The following is a 19,056-nucleotide window of genomic DNA, read 5'->3' as shown; positions in this document are numbered from 1 at the left end:
GCATGAGAAGGTCACTCGGAATCCAAGGCCGTTCTGGGGGCCACTGCCCTTTGGCTCAGCTTTTCACTGGGAGGCCTCTTCTCCAACATGGCTTATTGATTCCACCATCCCTGCCTCTCAGTCTCTTTGTGTCTGCTCAGCTCTCTCTGTATTCCCCAGTGTGAACTCCTGGGAGAGGTGGCCCTGCTAATCTTCATCAGAGAGGCTGGGACAGAACTTCTGCGTCAGGCCAATGATTCATGGTCTTTCCCACGTGGAAGGCAATGCCCATGGACTGTGAGCATGGCACACACCCAACCAGCCTGTTGAGAGCCACGCTCTAACCACATCTGACGTCTAAGACAGACAAAGCTGGACCCTAGTTACAGTGATAAGAACAGATTGTAATCAGCGATAACTATTGCAACAGGGAGGAGTCCAGCATGAACTGAATGCAACCTCGATGTGTACAGAGGTGACGGGTATTTTAAGGGAAAATGAGGGATTAGAGAGAGGGAAGAGTGGGGACTTAGTAGAGTCAGGGAAGTGAAAAATTTCAAAAAGCAGAAAGGAGCTAGTTCATGTAAAACCCATCTGGGTTTGATAACTGGTGCTTATCACAGTGAGGCTTCTGCATCCCACGGGGGACAGGGGCCCTGTCTTCAGGTGTTGGCTGGAACATACAGGAAATTCTTTTGGTAGTCTTGCATTTTCTCAGGCAGGCACTTTAAGGGGGTCCAGATCATCCTAGGAGCGGAATCTTGAGCTATTAGAAACTATATTAGTAGGCTGGGTGCAGGGTCTCACGCCTGTAATCCCAGCACTTTGGGAGGCCGAAGTGGGTGGATCACAAGGTCAAGAGATCGAGACCATCCTGGCCAACATGGTGAGACCCTGTCTCTACTAAAAATACAAAAAGTAGCCGGGCATGGTGGTGCATACCCATAGTCCCAGCTACTCAGGAGGCTGAGGCAGGAGAATCACTTGAACTCTGGAGGTGAAGGTTGCAGTGAGCCGAGATTGTGCCACTGCACTCCAGCCTGGATGACAGAGCGAGACTCCTCCATCTAAAAAAAAAAAAAAAAAAAAAAAAAAACCTATTGTAGTTCTGTTCACATCTATACAGACATGTCTTGTGTCTTTATAGAGGAAAGGTTGAGGTTCAGGAGAGCCTGGCTACAGACTCTTTGTCACTGATACCCTCAACAACCCTGAGAGGCCCATGTGACAGTGAAGAAATGAGGAAGTCTGAAATGGCTCTCAGACTTGCGAGAGCACTTGCAGCTTGCCTGGACTGGCCCTGCCCATCCAGTCTGTGCCCTGGGCTCCCCTCACCCACACGCTGCCTGCTTCAGACCCACACCTGCCAGGACAGCCTGGAACTGCCTCGCAGCATTTTGCATCCAAAGAAGAGACAGGGTGAAATACCTCTGCGTCCCCAAGGCTAGATCGATACATGTTTAGACATCAATTAGCAAGGCGGGGATCTAGAATGACCTTCAGAAGGGCAGCACAAATCGATGAAATCCAGGGTCAGGCCCCAAGTCACTGTGTGCACAGCGAGCTGTGGCCTCCGTGCTGGGGCAGCACCTTTCCCACCCCTCCCACCCTGAGCAGGTGGGATCTGTGGGTGAGAACAGCACCCATTCTGAATATGCAGGCACTGGAGGTTGAGACTGGAACCAGGGAGGTACAGGGATCCGGAGGCATTCAGAAGGGGATTCCAATCATGCTTGCTCATAAAGTCACACACACATCTACCCATTGCCCTCCACGCCATCTATTCAGCATTTAGGGCCCTCAGCCAGCCACGTGTCATGTTAAGTGTTAAGGGGCCATGGACAAACAAGACATGGTCTCTATTTCCAAGGGAAAATAGTATATGTGCTTGTAACCCTCACAGATGGAGAGCAGTGCCACCTGGTTCTAGGAGTGCCAGCCTGCTCCACCCTGGGCCCTGCTGATTTAACCTCAAACTGTCTTCTCTCTGTATTATGGTTTGTTACTGAAAGTAGCCAGCATCAGAAAGAGAAGTGGTCTCAAAAGAGAAGGATCTGGCATCCCAGTAATGGCTGGTGACTTCTCTCTCAACCTCAGTTTCCTCATTTCTAACTGAGGGTTTTGGAGCCCCTGAGTTCTCTGCCAGCTTTGACATTCTGTGGTCTTTCTTATCTATTTTAAACTCTTAGTTCATTTGAGTGAGTCCAGGGCAAAGACAACACTTATTTATCCTTGCATCCTTAGTGCCTAGCACAATCCTGGAATGTGGTAGTAATTCCATACCTGCAAATGGATGGATAAATAAATATGCAATTGAAAAAATAAACACAGACATTGATAAAATATACATAAAGAATTAATACAGATAATGCATTTTTAGTGCTGCAAATCTGTGCACAGGAAGTAGAATCACCCCGGACTTCAACAAATATTATCACTTTCCTCAAAAGCTAAGGCTGGTTTATCCTTCCCCTGCCTGCAATCGTTGACATGTTCATTTTCAAATGCAAACTCAGCAATGGCTGTGCTTCACAAAGGCAACCCTGTCTTCTTGGTTCTCCCATAAGACTCAGGAGAAACCAAGCTGTTTCTATGAATTTTAGTTAGAAGCATTGCAGTTCCAGGGTTAAAGTAATTGTTTTTCATGTAACTGCTCCATCAAAAGGCATCTTGCATCAAAGTCGTGATGCAAATTGGTGGACCATGCTCAGGGATCTTCTGAAGAAAGGATTCTGGGAAAGAAAGGAGGGTGTAGATGGAGAATTGGCCCGAGGGCTAAGTCTCAAGTTCAGGCCCCAGCTCTTCTGCTAGCTACGGGATGACTTGGGTAAGGCATGTCACCTCTCTGGGCCTCTGCTCCCACACGTGTCATGCAAAGAGTGTGGACTATGTCATCTTCAAGTCTCTACCAGCTGGCAAATGCTATGCTTCACCATCATTTGTGATTATTGGAAAAGCCCAAAGATGGTATCACAATTACCGAAAAATGACTCCAAGCACTAAGTAATGGGACATCTGTTGCCGACAACTAAGCTAATGGAAGTTGTTCCTAGTGATATCCTGAGAAAATGCTAAGATTCCTTGTCCAGACCCATGCCTTGATCTTCTCCATGACCTGGCCTCATCTGTGCCTCAGCTGTACCCTCTTTACTGGGGAACAAGCTCAAGCTTTGAGAGATTTGGGGCCTGTAGAAGGAGGGTGGCTGAGGACCATGGGGTTGGTCCCGGTGGGGCCTGGGTGAAGGGCAGGCTCAGTACAACAGGTCGAGGAATGGGGAGGCAGGTGCTGTGGTCTGGGGCTGCAGTGAGGCAGAGAGCTCCAAGCCGAGGCTGGAATTGACACTCCAGAAAACTTGTGGGGTGAAACAATGAGCCCCTTGATCTGGGAGACAGCAAGGAGGCTACCCAGCCAGGAGCCAGTCTCCTGCCCTATGTTCCCTCAAACCACTTTCCTCTCCTAGGGTTACACAGTGAAACCAGGCAGGGATGCTCTGGTCTGGGATTTGAGGTGACAGCACTTTTCTCTTTCTGCTTCTCTGTATCAAAGGGAAGAACCTTGGTCACAGGGTGTTGATGGGGCTTGTAACCAAACCGAAGTGGGATCTTCTTGCCTGGCGTGGTAAAGCCAAACATCCATACTGAAGTTGTGCAGTGGGAGGAAGCATGGTGTTTATTTGCAAGGCACCAAGCAAAGAAAATCTGGTAGCTCACACTTAAGACTCAACCTCCTGGATGGCTTACAAGCAAGGCTGTTTAAAGGCAATGGTAAATTTCAGGAGAGCAGAAGTTACAGGCAAATTTCTAAATCAATACATGGATGTTATACATTGGTTTGGCCTAAAAAGGTGGGAAATCTGGAAGCAAGGGCTTACAGGTCATACATGGCTTCAAAGACTTTCTGATTTGCAATTGGTTAAGGAAGGGAAACTTTGTCTAAAAACTTGGGTCCAGCAGAAAGGAATATTAAGGTCTGGCCTGTGGATGTGACTTCTTCCAGGTCCTCAGAGCTAGCTAGGTGCCTGGAATTTTCCTTTATTCTATGGCACTGGAGAATAAAGAATAAACACAATCATTAGCTGGGCATGGCAGCATGCACCCTGTAGTCCCAGCTACTTGGGAGGCTGAGGCGGGAGAGAATGGCTTGAGCCTGGGGGACAGAGGTTGTAGTGAGCCAAGATCATGCCACTGCACTCCAGCCTGGGTGACAGAGCCAGACCTTGTCTCAAAAAAAAAAAAAAAAAAAAAAAAAAGTCCGTCAATCAGAGTTCAGGCCTCAGTTTCTCCTCATTTGGGGTCTATATGCCAGCAAATCCATTTGGTTCTGGGTTTCTGAAAAACATCCAGCTGGGTTTCTGAAAAACACCTCAGGGACATATGTTAAGATGTTCTGTTTAGTTTCTATAGAGAGTCATCAGATGTTGACTCTAACTTCTTTGACTATTGCTTTAAGCTACTATTTCTTTCTTTCTTATCAAGTTGCTCATTTACTTCTTGGGGCTAGCCTAGAATTTCCCTTGAAGAAACTCAAGATTTTCTTTTATTTCCATGTTTGGGGGCCTAGCAGCCCCTAAGTCCCTGCTCCATCTCGGGCTTATGGTCCCCAGTTCTGGGGCAGCAGGGAAAAGACGAACAGAGATGAGCCCTGTGGACATCTGGGTGTCTCTGCTATGGGGGGCAGGGGTGGGCATTATAAGAAAAAGCTCTGCCAAAGCCTTGTGGGATGGGGATTGGAATAAGCTGTCAAGAACAGCCTCTCCTTGTTTTTAGGAAGGAATAGCTCTTTGTGTTTCCCTTCAGCTTGGGTTTTCCAGCCAAGTGATGCTATGTGCCGGTGCCATTCCTGCACAGAGATGGTAGGGACCAGCCTTGTAGCCAGTACCATCCTCTCAACTTGCAAACCATGAAGGCATGGACAGGTAGACCCCAGTCTGCAGGTTAGGGATCCAGAACAAGAGGAAAAGTGTGATAGTCTCTGCACCTAACGCCCTCACCTGAGGGGTGCAAATCAGATACCCACACAGGAGTGGTATGGGGCAGGGTTTTCTTCCGGTCTGCTGATCCTCATCTGCTCAGGAAGGATTTTCCAGGGCTCAATGTGGTGTGATGCCAAGGAGGAGGTGAAGGTGCCTCGCAATCATTGAAGGGCAGTTACTAGGGGACGTGGCTGCAACCTCGAAAGCCTGGGGTCCCATTGCTCATCACCAGCTCTCTTGCCCTTTGCCCTCTACCTGGAGCATCTGCTCTTGCTTTGGAGCCTAGGAGTCTCTGAATTTCACACAATCAAGAATCCCTGTCTCCCATTTTCCTCCACTGCCACGTGCAGACAGAGGCATCTCCCTGACTCTAGTAGCCCCGTTCCCCCTGCAGGGACCCTCTTGGGGGGCATCTGAGGAAAAACTCCCTGGACTGACAGGAAGAGTCTCGGGGAAGTCACGGACCAGGCTGAGGCTGCCTCTCAGTCACCGCGTCTGATTAAGTGGGGGCTGACACATTGTGGGGCAAGCGTATTTCCCAGTGGTGGTTGGTGGCTTGGTGGGAAAGCTTTGACCTGGGGCAGAAACTGCCGGGAAAAAGCAGCATTTAAACCCTCTGCCCACAGAAACCCAAACCTCTTAAATGATGACGTCCTTCTCAGGCTAGAGGGTAGTCACTGTTGGAGGGCGTTGGTGATTCCCCAAGTGTGTTGCTGGAGGTGGCCTCATTGCTCAGCTCTGGGAAAGGCTCCTGCCTGCCTGCCTCCCCTATACCTCTTCAGGGGTAAAGGAGGCCAGAGACACAAGTTTCTGAATTTAGACTCTGAGTTCCTGAATCAGGGCAGCCTACATCATAAGCAAGTCAGACCTCAGCCTGTGGTTTCCCAGAGAGGTGGTAACAGAGCTGAGATTTTGTTGGGTGGGGAGAAAAGGATGCAAAATCCACAGCTTAGGGCCATGCTCTGTGCAGTGGAGCTACAACAAAATGCGGCCTCTGATTTGGGTGAGTCCAGGGGAGAAGGTGTGGCTTTCAGATTTGTGTTGACCCTGCTGGGGCAGGCAGCATCTGTTGACCCTGTGGGCAGGCGGCCCTCCACCATGGGGGGAAGCCCTGAGTCTAGGGAATCTGGGGACAGGTGGTGAGGAACAGGCCTCCATGCTTAATGAACCGACACTGGGGTCTGGGTGGAGTGGTGCCTTGTGCAGCCTCGCCCAGGTGCTCTCTAGTTCTTTTTCTCCCTTGAGGGCACTTTTCAGTTCCTGAGATCAATGTGGTCCCTACTGGGGAACCTGCAGGCCATGACTTTGCTCGATGCATGGTGAGCATGGGCCATGGGCCAGAGACATCCTTGAAATTGACGCTTTGCATCCCGTAATTATGGTTATCATATGTTTTCAATTTTTTGAAGGTGTCTTGTTTCCAAATATTCTTCTATCACTTCTATATACATTGAAACCTCTTGGGAATTTCAGTATTTCAGCATCCAAATGACATTTTCCAGACTTCCCACTGCACCCACCATGATCATCTGACAGCCATGTCCCCATTCTCTCACTTGAGATGTACGGTCATTGTAACAGCCTGAGCTCCGGGTCCAGAATCCAGAGTCATCTCAAGTAGAGAAGGCAGCAAGTATGTGATTAGAAGTGTTGTGATGTAATAAAGAGGATGCTGGAGATTTGGGGCCCTGATGGTGGATTCTCCATTCAGGTTGCCACCAAAGCCCTGGACTCTGGGGAGCCATGCCCTCCAGCCAGCCCCTGCCCATCTGGGTCCATATTAATGAGTCCTTCCATTCATGCATGCCTTCCCTTTGCACAGGCTGGGCATCTCAGTGCACCGGGCCCTGTACCAGGTCATGTGATCCTCAGAAGGCTCACAGTGTCCTAAGAGAGTAAATAGCAATAGCAATTATGACACAAAGCTATAAGCATGTACCTAGAAGGGGCCCTGTTGGGTGTGGGGACCAGGGAAGGAGAAGAGGCATCTAAGCTGAGATCTAAAAGACAAGGAAAGCTTAGGCCAGAGTACAGAAAGGAGTTTTCTGGGGTGGGGGAGTCCACGTCCTTCCTCAGCTCATTCAGGTCTCCACTCAAGGCCTTCCTTCTCTACTCATCCAAAATGGCACCTGCTCTCACTCCCCACCCTCTTCCTTGTTCACTTGTCCAAGACAGTACCTGCCCTCTCATTCCATCCCTTGTCCACCTGTCCAAGATGGTGCCTGCCCTCTCTCTCATTTCCTTCCTTGTCCACTCGGCCAAGATGGTGCCTGCCCTCTCTCTCATTTCCTTCCTTGTCCACTTGGCCAAGATGGTGCCTGCCCTGTCTCTCATTTCCTCCCTCCTCCACTTGTCCAAGATGGCGCCTGCCCTCACTCTCCACTCCTTTGTTCACTTGCCCACAATAGTGCCTGCCTCACTCTGTACTCCCTGTGCTTCTGTTCCCATCTATGCTCTTATCACCGCTTGGCTATAATTATGGTTTTGTTTTTGTTGACTAGCTGTATTGCTAGACTCTCCCTAGAATGTCAGCTCCATGAGGGCAGGGACTCCGTTTGTGGGTGTATCCACAGCTGTCTAATAGACTCTCAGTCACTTACTTGGCTAAACGAGTAGGTGCACAAAGTGAGTTCAGGCTGGCCAGAACAGAGAGGCTAAGTCAGGGAGTCTCCGACCGTCTACCTTGGCTGCCTAGTCACACCCAGTCACACTCTTCCTGTTGTTTTGACCCCACACCTGACTTCTGCCTGGCCTGCTCTGTGACTCACAGCACCCTCCTGCCACTTCTTGCCCTACTTGCTGACCCCACACTGTGGCTTCTGTTGCAGGCCTCCTGGTGCAGCCAGAGGTGAGGCAGGTCTGTGAGAAACCAGGGCTGACAGCCTGGCCTCAGCCAACCCAGGGCCAAGGCCCCGCGCAGCGGCCGGGTCCCTCTTGGTGCTGCTGGCTGCAGGTTAGCCTGTCCTTACTGCTCCCGGGGAGTTTCTTGGTGTCAGACCCAGCCTCTGAATTCCAGCTCTTCTCCATGTTTTTCTTCTCCAGGATCTCTCTGTTGTCTTGCATAGCCTCAGCCTGTTTGGGGACAGCCTGAATGAGTTTGTATTTGCAGTCTGTGTGGGGAGAACGGTCACCTGGCCAGGGATGAAGGATCCGCAGCAAATACATCCAATATCGAGAGGAGGCATCCCTGGTGCTCTCGCTGTAGTCTTTAGCATCATTCCTGGGGTTGGGGTCGCTTCCTGGTGGCTTCCTCGGTTCCTCTGCAGAATTTTCTGGGGTTTTCTTGGCCCAGGCATGTGGCCAGTTCTGAGTTCTCTCCTTTCTCATGGGGCACAGATGTCAATTCTGCCATCTCCTTCGGGACCTATGAAAGTCTTTGCCAAGTCACAGTCATTAAAAGGAGGCTCCTTCCAGCCCACTTGGCCAAATACAAGATAAAGGAAAAACAAAAGTCCAGGAGTGCCGCGCTTATTAGTAGCAGGGCTTGAGTAGGTTTGTTATTTTCTCTGGCAGTTCACATGGGCATTTTCCTGCATTGTGTCACCCACTTTTCACTGGGTTCCAGTACAATGTCCACCCCCACCCCACATGACACCAGTGGATTCTGGCTTTAAAAAGAGATGACCCTGATTTCTTCTCTGGCCTTGGATTACTGAGGGTTGGAGCTAGAAGGAACCTTGCTGATTGATCATCTAATCTAAATGCCAGTTCACAGCCCACAAACCAATTGTTCTGAATTATTTGGGACACTTGGAAAAATAGAGATCCCTCATTCTTGCCACCAAGATTCTCTTTCAGTAGGTCTGGATTGGCCGTGGAATCTGGTGTTCCTAATGATTTTGATAAGACCCACTGACCACTCCAGTATCTTATCAAGTGAGGATGCTCAGGTCCCAGCAGGGGAAATAGCCCCCAAGAGTAGTGGGGCAGGCAGGATGGTGAAAAGGATGTGGGAAGACACATAAGGAAACCCAAGCTGTGATCCCAGCTCTGGCACTGACCATGTGTTTCACCCTGAGACTATGACTTCCCAGCCAAACCTTGGCTTTGTGATGATCCAAAGGCTTCTTTCAGTTGCTCTGGTGTTCTTTGAGTCCCCAACATTTCCCCTTGGAGAACCAATGCATTGTAATGCTCAGGAATGGCTCTCTACTACATTCTGCAAACATTGATTTTTCATTTCCTCCAGCCAGGCTGTGTGCCAAGCACTGAGTTTAGAGATCAATGTGACAGGGGCTCAGCCCTCAGAGAAGGGGGAACAGACCCACATTGCTGATGTTTCCATGGGCCAGGATTGTGCCCCAGAGCCCTTTTAGCTTTGTTGCATTGTGTTTGCATGACAGTCCTGCAGTGTAGATGTTGTTCCCATGTCGCAGTTGGGGAAATGCCCTTAGAGAGGTTGTGAGGCTACCTTAAGGTCATTCAGGTCGAAAGGGCCTATTATGTGCCAGGTGCTATTCTGAGTTCTTCACATCTATTACCATGTTTCATTGATTCTGTGACACACATTTATATGTCTGTGAAATCAGGAAGCATCTGGCACTTGATATAATTTGCCACCTACCCAGCAGAGATTTTTCCTTCTTAGTGGCATATAAAACAGGCGCCCGTTACAACAGGTGGCATCTCAGATTTGATGAAACAATGTGTCTCACAGTTGCAGATAGTAAGTGGCAGAACCAGAATTCCCAACTGGCTCTCTCTGGCTTAAAGCACTTTCACACTCACAGCCTAGTGGGAAAGTGAACATGAATGACCAAATCAGGGCTGAGACACTTCCCGGGACACAGCCATGCTACCTGCCCACAAAGTCTTAACCATCCTTGGCTTCCTATTTCTCCTACTCCCTCCTCCCTAGCAGGCAAGGCTGCTGGTCACCAGGTCTCAAACAGTGGAGAGAAATCTGGTAATCACACTCCTTGATATTTACCCAAATGAGCTGAAACTGACATCCACATGAAAACCTGCACATGGATATTTATAGCAGCTTTATTCATCCAGGCAAAAACTTTGAAGCAACCAAGATGTTTTTCAGTAGGTGAATGGATGAATAAACTATGGTGCACATAGAAAATGGAATACCATTAGTCCTAAAAATAAAGGAGCTATGAAGCCATGAAAAGACATGAAGGAACCTTACATGAAGGTTCACTTACTTATTACTAAGTGAAAGATGCCAATCTGAAAAGGCTGCATACTGTATGATTCCAACTATGACATTCTGGAAAAGGCAAAACTATGGAGACAGTGAAAAGATCAGTGGTTGCCAGGGGTAGGGAGGAAGGAGAGATGAATAGTCTCACTGAATAAGTGGAGCACAGAAGATTTTTAGGGCAGTGAAAAGTGAAAGTATGATATTGTAATGGCAAATACACATTATTATACATTTGTCCAAACCCATCGCATGCACAGCACCAGAAGTGAACCCAAATGTAAATTGTGGACTCTGGGTGATGACGAGGCATCAGTGTAGGTTCATTGAGTGTAACAAATGCACCACTCTCGGGGGATGTTGATAATGGGGGAGGCTGTGTGTAGAGGGAGGGGTGGTGTATATGGGAATTTTCTGTACCTTTCAATCAATTTTTCTGCAAACCTAAAACTGCTCTTTAAAAAAGGCTATTTTATTTTATTGTTTATTATTTCAACTTTTATTTTAGATTCAGAGGGTACATGTGCAGGTTTATTACCTGGGTATATTGCGTGATGCTGAAGCTTGGAGTATAGATGATCCTGTCATCCAGGTAGTGAGCGTAGTGCCCAGTAGTTAGTTTTTCAACCCTTACCCCTCTTCTCCCCTCCCCCATCTTGTATTCCCACCCCCACCCCTGTGTTTAGCTCCCACTTAAAAGTGAGAATATGAGGTATTGGTGTTCTGTTCCTGCGTTAATTCACTTAGGATAATGGCCTCCAGCTGCATCCATGTTGCTGCATAGGACATGACTTTGTTCTTTTTTATGGCTGCATAGTATTCCATGATGTATATGTATATATACCACATTTTCTTTATTCAATCCGCTGCTGATGGGCACCTAGGTTGATTTCCATGTCTTTGCTATTGTGAATAGTTCTGCAGTGAACATATGAGTGTATGTGTCTTTTTGGTAGAATGACTTATTTTCCTTCAGATGTACACCCAGCAATGGGATTGCTGTGTCAAATAATAGTTCTGCTTTAAGTTCTTTGAGAAATCTCCAAACTGCTTTCCACAGTGGCTGAACTAATTTACATTCCCACCAACAGTATAAGCATTCCCTTTTCTCCACAGGCTTATCAGCATCTGTTGTTTTTTGACTTTTTAATAATAGCCATTCTGACTGGCGTGAGATAATATCTCATCGTGGTTTTGATTTGCATTTCTCTGATGATTAGTAACGATGAGCATTTTTTCATGTTTGCTGGCTGCTTGTATATCTTCTTTTGAGAAATGTCTGTTCATGTCTCCTGCCCACTTTTTTTTTTTTTTCCTTAGGGTCTTGCTTTGTCATGCATGCTGGAGTGCAGTGGCACGAACATGGCTCACTGCAGCCTTAACCTCCCAGGCTTAAGTGATCCTCCCACCTCAGCCTCCCGAGTAGCTAGCACCACAAGCATGGGCTACTATGCCTGGCTCATTTATTATTATTATTTTGTAGAGACAGGGTTTCCCCATGCTGCCCAGGCTGAGGCTGGTCTTGAAGCCCTAGCCTCAAGTGATCCTCCTGCCTTGGTCTCCCAAAGTGCTGGGATTATAAGCATAAGCCACCAAGCCCAGCCCCTCTTTTGCCCACTTTCTGATGGGGTTATTTGTTTTTTGTTTGTTGAATTATGTTCCTTATAGATTCCAGATATTAGACCTTTGTTGGATGCATAGTTTGCAAATATTAGTATTTTCTCCCATTCTGTAGGTTGTCTGTTCACTTTGTTGATAGTTTTTTTTTTTCCTGTACAGAAGCTCTTTAGTTTAATTAGTTCCCACTCGTCCACTTGTCAATTTTGTTTTTTGTTGCAATTGCTTTTGAGGACTTAGTCATAAATTCTTTTTCAAGGCCAATGTCCAGAATAATGTTTCCCAGGTTTTCTTCTAGGATTCTTACAGTTTGAGGTCTTAAATTTAAATCTTTAATCCATCTTGAGTTCTATAATTTTGTATAAGGTGAAAGGTAGGGGTCCAGTTTCATTCTTCTGCATACGGCTAGCCAAATATCCCAGCGCCATTTATTGAATAGGGAGTCCTTTCCCCACTGCTTATTCTTTTGACTTGGTCGAAGATCAGATGGCTGTAGGTGTGTAGCTTTGTTTCTGGGCTCTCTATTTTGTTCCATTGGTCTCTGTGTCTGTTTTTGTACCAGCACTGCGCTGTTAAAAAGGCTATTTTTTTAAGGTGGGGAGAAGGCTGGCAAAGGGCAGAAGAGGCACAGGGTGATTTGGGAGCTGAAGTCTTGATACAGGTGGGCCCCAGCCCTCTCTTCCTCCTACCCAGGGGTAGGCGGAGTCAAAGAAGGCCCCTGGGGGCGGGTCCTGGTGTATCTAGAGCTGGGTAGTGACAGTTGGCTGCTCCGGCAGGTGGCGTGGAGGCCCCGATGATGATCCGCCTGGTGAATGGCTCCGGCCCGCACGAGGGCCGCGTGGAAGTGTACCACGACCGGCGCTGGGGCACCGTGTGTGACGACGGCTGGGACAAGAAGGACGGAGACGTGGTGTGCCGCATGCTCGGCTTCCGCGGTGTGGAGGAGGTGTACCGCACAGCTCGATTCGGGCAAGGTAAGGCGCTCTGGGGGCAAAGGACATGGGAGAGGGCCTGCACATCCTAGGACTGCGCTCACCTCCAAAGCCCAAGTCCCTTCCACTGCAATTCCGCGAGGTCCCCAGCCTCTCCCCAAATGCTTGCTGCAATAAAAACTCACTGCCCCGCCCTAGGCAACCATCTCCGGTGGTCGTCAGACAGTTCTGATGATTAGAACATTCTTCCTTTCGTGGATCTAAGTCCTGTCCTGGTGGTGTCCCATACCAGCCCTTCCCAGTCCTGTGTCCCAGGCACAGCTGCTGTGGTCTCTCTCTCCCTGGCTAGGTCTTTAGACCTTTATAACGTGCTCTCGTGTCTCTATTATGTTTTTATTGTTAACACTTATATGATACTCAGTGTGCCAGCCTATGTTCTCAACATGTAACAAATATTTACCCATTTCATCTTTACAGCACTATGAAGTATACAGGTATCATCGCTGTTTGTCTTTTTTCAAGGAGGGAAACAGGATCTTGTTCTGTCATCTAGTTTGGAGGGCAATGGTGCAATCATGGCTCACTGCAGCCTTGATCACTCGGGCTCAAGCGATCCTCCCCCTTCAGCCTCCTGACTAGCTGGGACTACTAGCAATCTCCAGCTAACTTTTCTTCTTATTTTTAATAGAGATGAAGTCTCACTATGTTGCCCAGACTGGTCTCGAACTCCTGGGCTCAAGCACTCCACCCACCTTGGCCTCCCAAAGTGCTGGGATTACAGGTGTGAGCCACCATGCCCAGCCATCCCTGTTTTTCAAATGAGGAAATAAAAGTGCAGAGAGGTTGAGTAACTTGCCCAAGGTCACACAGCTAGCAAATGTCAGACCCGACGTTTAGGCCCAAGCAGGTGTCTTAGGAGTCTGTATTTGAACCACTCTGCTGGGCTGTCTCTGCCTCTCTTGAGTCTTTTCTTCTCCAGATTAATCCCCAGATATTCATCTTGCCCTCATATGACAAGATTTGGAGAGTCTTCATCATTTTGGTTGCTTTCCTTTTGACACACTGAAGCACACTGACCTCCTACAGATAGCACAAGAGACTCTGAGGAAGGGGCACAGACCCTTCTTAGGTAGATGGCTGATTCAAACCCTGCATTTGTTTCCTGATGGAAAGAATCAGACTCTTGTGTTGACTCACAACTAAAACAATGGTCCCACATGCACAAACCTGGTACTCTCCACACCCATTCAGTAGTGAGCTTTCCCTTGATGGCATGTCCTGGCCCTGTTGCTTCTGCATTCTGGGTCTTGGTGTCCTGTCTGTAACTAAAGGGCCTGCAGGCTGCATAATGGGTCTCCCAGCCTGGGCCCCCTGGGATTTAAGATGCCACTGCTCACCTGTGGAGAAGACCAGGTGGGTGTGGGGAGGGATTGGGGCTGATCCTCTCACACCCAGTTACCAGGCCCCCTGGTGACCTGTGGATGGCAGCCCACTGACGGCAGGGTTCCCCACATCATGGAGTGGAGCCGGGCGTACCTGCTGTCTTGCCTGAGGTCATTGCTGTCCAACCCACTGTGCTAAATGGCTACAGGGTGAGGGGAGAAAGTGGCATGTCCCTTCCAGATGGGGACTCGGAGCCAGGTCACATCCAGACTGGAGGTGGAAGCCTCCACTTCCTCTTCATCCCCATAAGGGGCTGCTGCAGTTCTTGGTCTGAATCTCATCCCACAGATCTCATTGGTAATTGACTGAAAGTGACCCTTGGTGAAATCTGTCGAGCCAGCTGGCAGGGAGTGCCGTCTTAAGGGCCAGAGTTTGAGGGGCGAGTTCGAAGGGATCCAGCACCATGAAGGGCAGCCTACCAGGAAAGAATACTGTTCTCCCACCTAAGGCTTGGGGCTGGATTCCAGCTGGTTTTGACTAAGGAAAACCACCGTTGTTGTTGATTAGAATAGGAACAGTCCTCAAATTCCCATTTCTAGCTCCGAAGAAGGCTTTTTCCTAATAAGTGGCAGTAAAACCTTTTGAGAAAAAAAATTATAAATTATTTTCAAGAAGCCAGAATAGGTAGTTTGAAGATCACAGGTCATGTTAGGCTGACGCTGCCAGTTGGTGAAAAGGCAGTGGGTGGGCTTCGAGTGCCAGGCCAGCGATCCTGTAGACTGTGGCTTCTTTCACTCCCCTGATCTGTTCCTCTTGACCCAGGGAAGCTCTAAGCTTGTCACTTGATTCTTTAAACTGGTCGATAGGAAGCTGGACTTGCTTTCACGAATGCCCTATTTTTTTGCCCCATTATTTCCCTATCATGGTGCCCTAACAGGGCTCAGGTGCTATTCAAGACCTTGGCTGGTTGCAGGCCAGGTGTCACTAGCAGTATACAGAGGGCTGTAGGGGCCTGGGCAGGGAAGCGCTGTCATAACTGAGGCTTTCTGCCAGCCCAGGCTGCACCCATGTTCTCCTCCTCTCTACAAGCAGTTTCCAGGCACCTAGCATGGGCCAGGCTAGCTGCAGGGCTGGGGGGCAGAGCTGACCAAGCCCAGCCCTGGCCACAGCATGGGTAATGTAGAGGAGGATTCTAAACCATGTGCCAAGGGTTCTAATGCTGTTGTAGTCATGGGGCCGAGAGGAGGGAAAGCTGTCATTCCTGGCGGCAGGCAGAGCCACCCTGCCAGCATCCTACCCAATGGTGCCCCAACCCCACTCCCAGCTCGTAGCTGTTGAGCCTGAAGGAGCCTCCCAGGTCCCTCTTGCTCTGCCTCCTAGCCTTCTTCTCTTCCTTCCTGACAGTTTCCTCTCCCTAGCACCCCCAACACCCCGCCTCTGCTGTCCTTGTGTTCTGCACACTCTCTCTGGAGGCTGCCTCCACACCTGGGGCTTCAGTCACCCCCAGCTTTTCCCTCTGTCACAGTGCTCAGTGGAGCTCCAGACCCAAGTGTCTGGTGACCTTCCTGACAGGTGCACTCGGATGCCCCATGGGCTCCTCCAATGGCAGCTGTCACAATTGCACACATATCCTTCCACCAGATCCTGTGCCTTTCTCATTGCCATCACCAGAACCGTCCTACCAGTCAGACCCCATCCCAGCCAGAACCCTGGGCCACCTCTTCCCTGTCACCACTCCCCCTCCCCGCATCAGGTTGGTCCCCGAGTCCTGCAGATCCCACCAGTGTTCACTCCTCTGGCATTCCTTGAACCTGTCCCCACCTCGTCGTTCTTGCTGTCCTCCCCTTAGGAGATTAGCAGGTAGAGCAGTGGTTAGTGCCCCAGCCCTGGAGTCAAACCACCCATGTCAGAATCCCGGATCTGCCACTTGTAGCTGGAGACCTTGACTAGATTCCCTACCCTCTCTAAGCTTCAGTTCTTCCACTATTGAAGAATTACCATAAATGCTAAAGGAGATCCTGCGTGTCAAGCAGTTAGCATGCACAGGCTCTGTTGTGCACGCTTATCTACAAGTGTGGGGTGGAGGTGGGGACAGTAGAGGCTCTAATCCTCCAGGAGTCACTCCTCACGGCCACCACACCTGCAGGCTAGCTCCTGTGGCCTTCCTTCGCATGGCTGCTGGGGATCTTTCTTTCTTTTTTTCTCTTTTTAAGAGATGAGGTCTCCCTCTGTCACCCATGGAGTGCAGTGGTGCAATCATAGCTTGCTGCAGCCTTGACCTCCCAGGCTCAAGCAATCCTCCTGCCTCAGCCTCCTGAGTAGCTGGGACCACAGGCACATGCTACTACGCCAAGCTAATTATTTCATTTTATTATTTTGGAGAAATAGGGTCTTGCTATGTTGCCCAGGCTGGTCTCAAACTGTTAGGGATCTTTCTAAAACGAGTGCCTGGTCACCTCACTCCCTGCCTGGGTCCTCAGAGGATTTTTATCGCTCTCAGAATCAAGCTGGATTTCCTTAGCTCAGCACCCAAGGATCTTCTTAGTTGGCCTCCTGCCCACCCCACACCTCTCCACACTGCACCTGCTGGTGGTTCTCAGGGCACAGATGGTGTGTTTCATGTCCCACCTCTTCTCCTGTGCTGCTCCTCCTGCTGGAAGGCTTTTCCCTCCCTCTTCAGCTAGGGAATTCCTACTCAGCTTTTAAAGGCAGCTCAATGATCTTTCCTGAGGGAAGCTTTTCTGGCTCCTTCCATGCTCCCTCACCCCTAAGATGGAAATAACCCTCCTCTATGATCCCGTCACATTCTTCTCTATCACAGCACTTCTCATACTCTCCTGATCCCTGCGATACATGGAAACATCTTGAGGGCTTCACCTTTGTAGTTCCAAAACCCAAAACTACCTGGGGCATAATAGGAGCTGGATAAATGTAGAAGGGAAGAAAGGAAGGAGGGAGGGAAAGTAGGAAGAAAAGGAGGGAGGAGTGAAGAGAGGGAGGGAGGGAGGGAGGGAGGGAGGCAGGGAGGAACAGAGGGAGAGAGGAAGGAAGAAAGAAGGGAGCGAGGAAGGAAGAATAGAAGGAAGGAAGGAATTCCAGTGCCTGCCAAACCTGAGTCCTCCCTATCTCCAAGCCCTGACAGTTCTCCCAGGGGTCTGGCACCATAACATTTCTCCTGGACAGGGCATGGTAATCAGATTTTCTGTTTGCATGGGAGAAGCCAAGAAAGACCCAAATGGGAGGGCCTCGAAGATGTTCTAAATTTTAAATTGGTCCAGGAGGTGCTGGAGTGATGCAAATGGCGAGGTGGAAGGGTGATGACTGGAGGGAGGCTCGGTAGGCCACGGAAGGGAGTGTGACCTAGCGCAGCTGGGAGCATCTCCCAGGGAGACAGACAGATGGAAAAGGAGGTAAGGATTGGTGCACATCAGACAGATTTGTAGGTGGGAACAGGCAGACAAAATTAGGAGTGTTCACGTCTAATTATTGCATTATTACCTCCTCTTGTCCTTTTATCTAAGATAAGATTCAAATATTGGGAGACAGCTTTAGTGCAAGGGTCAGCCAACATTTTCCATAAAGTGCTGGATAGCAAATACTTTAAGCTTTGTGGGCCAGGTGGTCTCTGTCACAGCTACTCAGTTCTGCAGTTGGAGTAGGAAAACAACTGAAGCCAATATGCAATCAAATGGGTGGGGCTGTGTTCCAATACAACTTTATTTATAAAAGCAGGCATTGGCCAGACCTGACTCACGGTTTGCCGTCCTCTGGCTGAGTGTTACATGCTGTGGACTGTGGCTGTGTTAGGAGAAAAGACTGTACTGGCCGAACATGAGAGGCCAGGGCAGGGCCTCTTCACCTCAATAATTACTTTCCTAGAGATGTCACTCAATCTTTCTGGGGCCTCAGTTTCCCTCTCTTAAATACCTGTTAAATAGTCGTCCTGCTTTCTATGTGTGAGGCACAGATGGAAGCCTGTAGGATTCAGTGTAACTTTTTCCTACTATGAATGTTACTCTAAATAAACACATAGAAGCTCAAACGTTAGCTCTATAAGGCAGAAATCTTTTGCATCTGTTGTTTTGTCTTTCTGTTCATCAGAATGGTACTGAGCACACAGAGACCTCAATAATTTGGTTTTTTGCTGTTTTGTTTTGTTTTTGAGACTGAGTCTTGCTCTGTCGCCCAAGCTGGCATGATCTCGGCTCGCTGTAACCTCCGCATCACGGGTTCAAGCGATTCTCCTGCCTCAGCCTCCTGCGTAGCTGAGATTACAGGCGTGCACCACCACGCCCAGCCAATTTTTGTGTTTTTGGTAGAGACGGGGTAGAGACGGGGTTTTTAGTAGAGACGGAGTTTTGCCATGTTGACCAGGCTGGTCTTGAACTCCTGATCTCAACAATCTGCCCTCCTCAGCCTCCCAAAGTGCTGAGATTACTGGCGTGAGCCATGGCACCTGGCCAAGAGTCTGCCTTTCTTTCTTTTTTTTCTTTTTTTGTGTAAGCAACAAGGCTATTTATTTCACCTGGGTGCAGGCGGGTTGAGTCTGAAAAGAGAGTCAGCGCAGGGATTTAGGGGTGGGGCCATTTTATAGGATTTGGGTAGGTAGTGGAAAATTACAGTCAAAGGGGGTTGTTCTCTGGCGGGGAGGGGTGGGGACATAAGGTGCTCAGTGGGGGAGCTTTTGAGCCAGGAGAAGGAATTTCACAAGGTAATGTCATCAGTTAAGGCAGGAACCGGCCATTTTTACTTCTTTTGTGATTCTTCAGTTACTTCAGGCCAGCTGGACATATATGTTTGCAGGTCACAGGGGATATGATGGCTTAGCTTGTGGTCAGAGACCTGACATTCCTGTCTTCTTATATTGGTAAGAAAAATAACATAAAATAGTGTTGAAGTGTTGGGGCAGCAAAAGTTTTGGCGGGGTGGTATGGAGAGATAATGGGTGATGTTTCTCAGGGCTGCTTCGAGCGGGATTAGGGGCGGCGTGGGAACCTAGAGTGGGAGAGATTAAGCTGAA

At 49.0% G+C, this 19,056-nt stretch overlaps 1 protein-coding gene across 1 annotated transcript in view; it reads left to right on the top strand.

Moving 5' to 3' along the window:
- The window catches only part of SCARA5 (scavenger receptor class A member 5), a 127,536-nt gene that overhangs the window by 104,832 nt on the left and 3,648 nt on the right, over positions 1-19,056 (top strand). The window contains exon 8 of the mRNA XM_034965886.3: positions 12,498-12,695. Within this exon, the coding sequence (XP_034821777.2) occupies positions 12,498-12,695 (198 nt within the window). The remainder of the gene's footprint in view (positions 1-12,497; positions 12,696-19,056) is intronic.

Source organism: Pan paniscus, chromosome 7 (assembly GCF_029289425.2).
Source record: "Pan paniscus chromosome 7, NHGRI_mPanPan1-v2.0_pri, whole genome shotgun sequence".
Taxonomy (NCBI): Eukaryota; Metazoa; Chordata; class Mammalia; order Primates; family Hominidae; genus Pan; species Pan paniscus.
The sequence above is the reverse complement of the archived record's forward strand: the minus strand, read 5'-3'. Positions and strand labels throughout refer to the sequence as shown.